This window comes from Penaeus japonicus, unplaced genomic scaffold, assembly GCF_977035675.1.
Source record: "Penaeus japonicus unplaced genomic scaffold, GWHDUDI00000001_assembly GWHDUDI00000018, whole genome shotgun sequence".
In the NCBI taxonomy this organism is placed as follows: domain Eukaryota; kingdom Metazoa; phylum Arthropoda; class Malacostraca; order Decapoda; family Penaeidae; genus Penaeus; species Penaeus japonicus.
In genome coordinates, this window is record NW_028234420.1 from 40180540 (window position 1) to 40183039 (window position 2500).

General features: G+C 41.0%; 1 protein-coding gene across 19 annotated transcripts in view; it reads right to left on the bottom strand.

Annotated features, from left to right (window-relative positions):
- The window catches only part of Chi (LIM domain-binding protein 2 Chi), a 289290-nt gene that overhangs the window by 18585 nt on the left and 268205 nt on the right, over nucleotides 1-2500 (bottom strand). For 15 of the 19 annotated variants that reach the window (XM_086546963.1, XM_086546962.1, XM_086546966.1 and 12 more), the window contains one exon: nucleotides 1430-1471. The exons of the other annotated variants lie outside the window; for them this stretch is intronic. In XM_086546963.1, the coding sequence (XP_086403089.1) occupies nucleotides 1430-1471 (42 nt within the window). The remainder of the gene's footprint in view (nucleotides 1-1429; nucleotides 1472-2500) is intronic. 19 annotated transcript variants of the gene reach the window in all.

A 2500-nucleotide genomic window follows, 5' to 3' on the forward strand; every position in this document is an offset into this window, starting at 1 on the left:
AAATGTAAATAACTACTACTGATTTCTCACACACAAATGAACTAAATATTGAAAAAGGTAAAAAAAAAAAAAAAAAAAAAAAAGTTTAGAAGATAATACTGGAAACTCCAAACATGAGATGAATATCAAATGGATACTTTTTTTCATGAATTTCATGAATAATGCTATAGTGCTACACCCGCCACCATGATACTGTCACCAGCACCGTCAAACCGTGTTCATGCCAAACTGCCAGAGAACTACCAAGGAGTTGAATGCATCTGATCAAATAATAGCCCTCTTCCTCTTCAAAGCAATTTTTCTGTTAACATCTATGCATATGTTTATCCGAGCATGTGTTACACAATCAATGAAAACAAGCACACATCTAACCCACAAAAAGTATATATACATAAAACAAACACACAAACACAAGCACAAATGCATGAACTCATACATACATGCATGCTCATGCTTTTACTCTTTCTCATTCTTTCTTTCTTTTTTTCTCTCTCTCTCTCTCTCATGCGCACCCCCCCCCCCTCAACACACACACACGCACCCACGCACGCCCGCACACACACCCGCACGCACACCCGCACGCACACGCACACACACACACACACGCACACGCGCACGCACACGTGCACACACACACACATCCACATCCACACCCGCGCACACACACATACGCACCCACGCACACCTGCACGCACGCCCGCACACACACCCGCGCGCACACGCACACACACACACACACACACACACACACACACACACACACACACACACACACACACACACACACACACACACGCACACGCGCGCACACACACACACATCCACATCCACACCCGCGCACACACACACACGCATACATAACAAACACACACACATACCCACACACAAGCACACCCACACACAAGTACACCCACACACACACACACACACACACACACACACACACACACACCCGCACACACACACACCCACACACACACACACACACACACACACACACACACACACACACACACACACACACACACACACACACACACACACACACACACACACACACACACACACACACACACACACCCCCACACACCCCCACACACCCCCACACACCCCCACACACACGCGCACTCTCACAAACACACACACACATCTCTCTCACCTCCAACTAACTAAGTAATCATAGCATTAAGACAGCCCCCATTAGCAAAGCAGTAAAACTAAAGTTGAAACAGGTCCTCCTTGATAGCAATCTATTGGTGTGAATTGTGAGAAGTGAGTGCTGGTTGGTGAGTGTGCTATTCACTTCAAAGAGCCATAGGTGTACACTGTTAGTAGCAAGAGTGAGGGTGGCAAAGGCCGCTTGGCAACTAAGTGGTTAGTTGTGGTCAATTTTACAATTAACGGCTGTTAAGGTGGGTCCACCACATACCTCCATCGGCACCATTTTTACCATTTGCTTGATTAGCTGCACCTAAGACAAACAAAACACAGCTGATCACATCAACATCAACAACACAGGGTTAACATCACTTTCCAGTGGCTTAGGCAAAATAAAACGGATTAAAACAAGTAAAAAAAACAATAGGAGACCCCAAATAGCATTTATACTCATTTCTAACTAAATCTTCATACATGATATAATTAGCATCATCTCTGATGGCAACACATAGAGTATTTACAGTAGAGATTTGTAACTTCAAAATTTTTTTAAAAATAATTTTCTATTAAAAAAAAGCTTTTCAATCACTTTGATCACTCAACCTAAGCCACAACCAAGTAATGTGTGGGGGAAACATAAAACAGCTTTCTTTGAGGGGAATAACAAAGTGGTTATCCAAGTAGCTTTAAGTAAACAAAAAAAATAAATAAAAAAATTAAAATGAAAGAAATTAAATTAGTTGTTAAATATGTATTTACATAATGCTGCCTCTTTGATTGCAAAAGCCAGGCTGCATTGGGGGTTAATAGCAAATTAAATATAATTGCAGAGCAATGGAACAAAACAAAACCATAACACTATATACAGCCTCAGCATAAAATGATCCATCATGCAGTACTCTATAAAATTATGGGCCATATAATAAATAACCAATTTTCATAACAAAGAAATAGTGATACTACAGTATATAATAACAATATGAGGACAGATAACAAAGTTTAAAAAGGTGTCACAGTTTCTTAAAGTAAGCTACAACATCAACATGAATCTGAAGACTGACAATGGGTCATTTTGCAGTGAAAACGGGGTAACATTGTGGGCAATACTGTGCTACGAACAGGTGACATTCACGACTTGGGAAATATTTCTTCTCGTAAGGCTTTGTTGATCTGACTACCTCTATCTTTTGCTCCTCACGTATGAGACCAATTTAGTCCTGAACAATCATGCTTTTTACATAGTGTGCCTTTGCATTTGTTGTGTCATGCTTTACCATGACTGAACATGAACAAGTGCAGATGATCAACCACATCAAGCAGAACTTGAAAGATGGGAAAAATG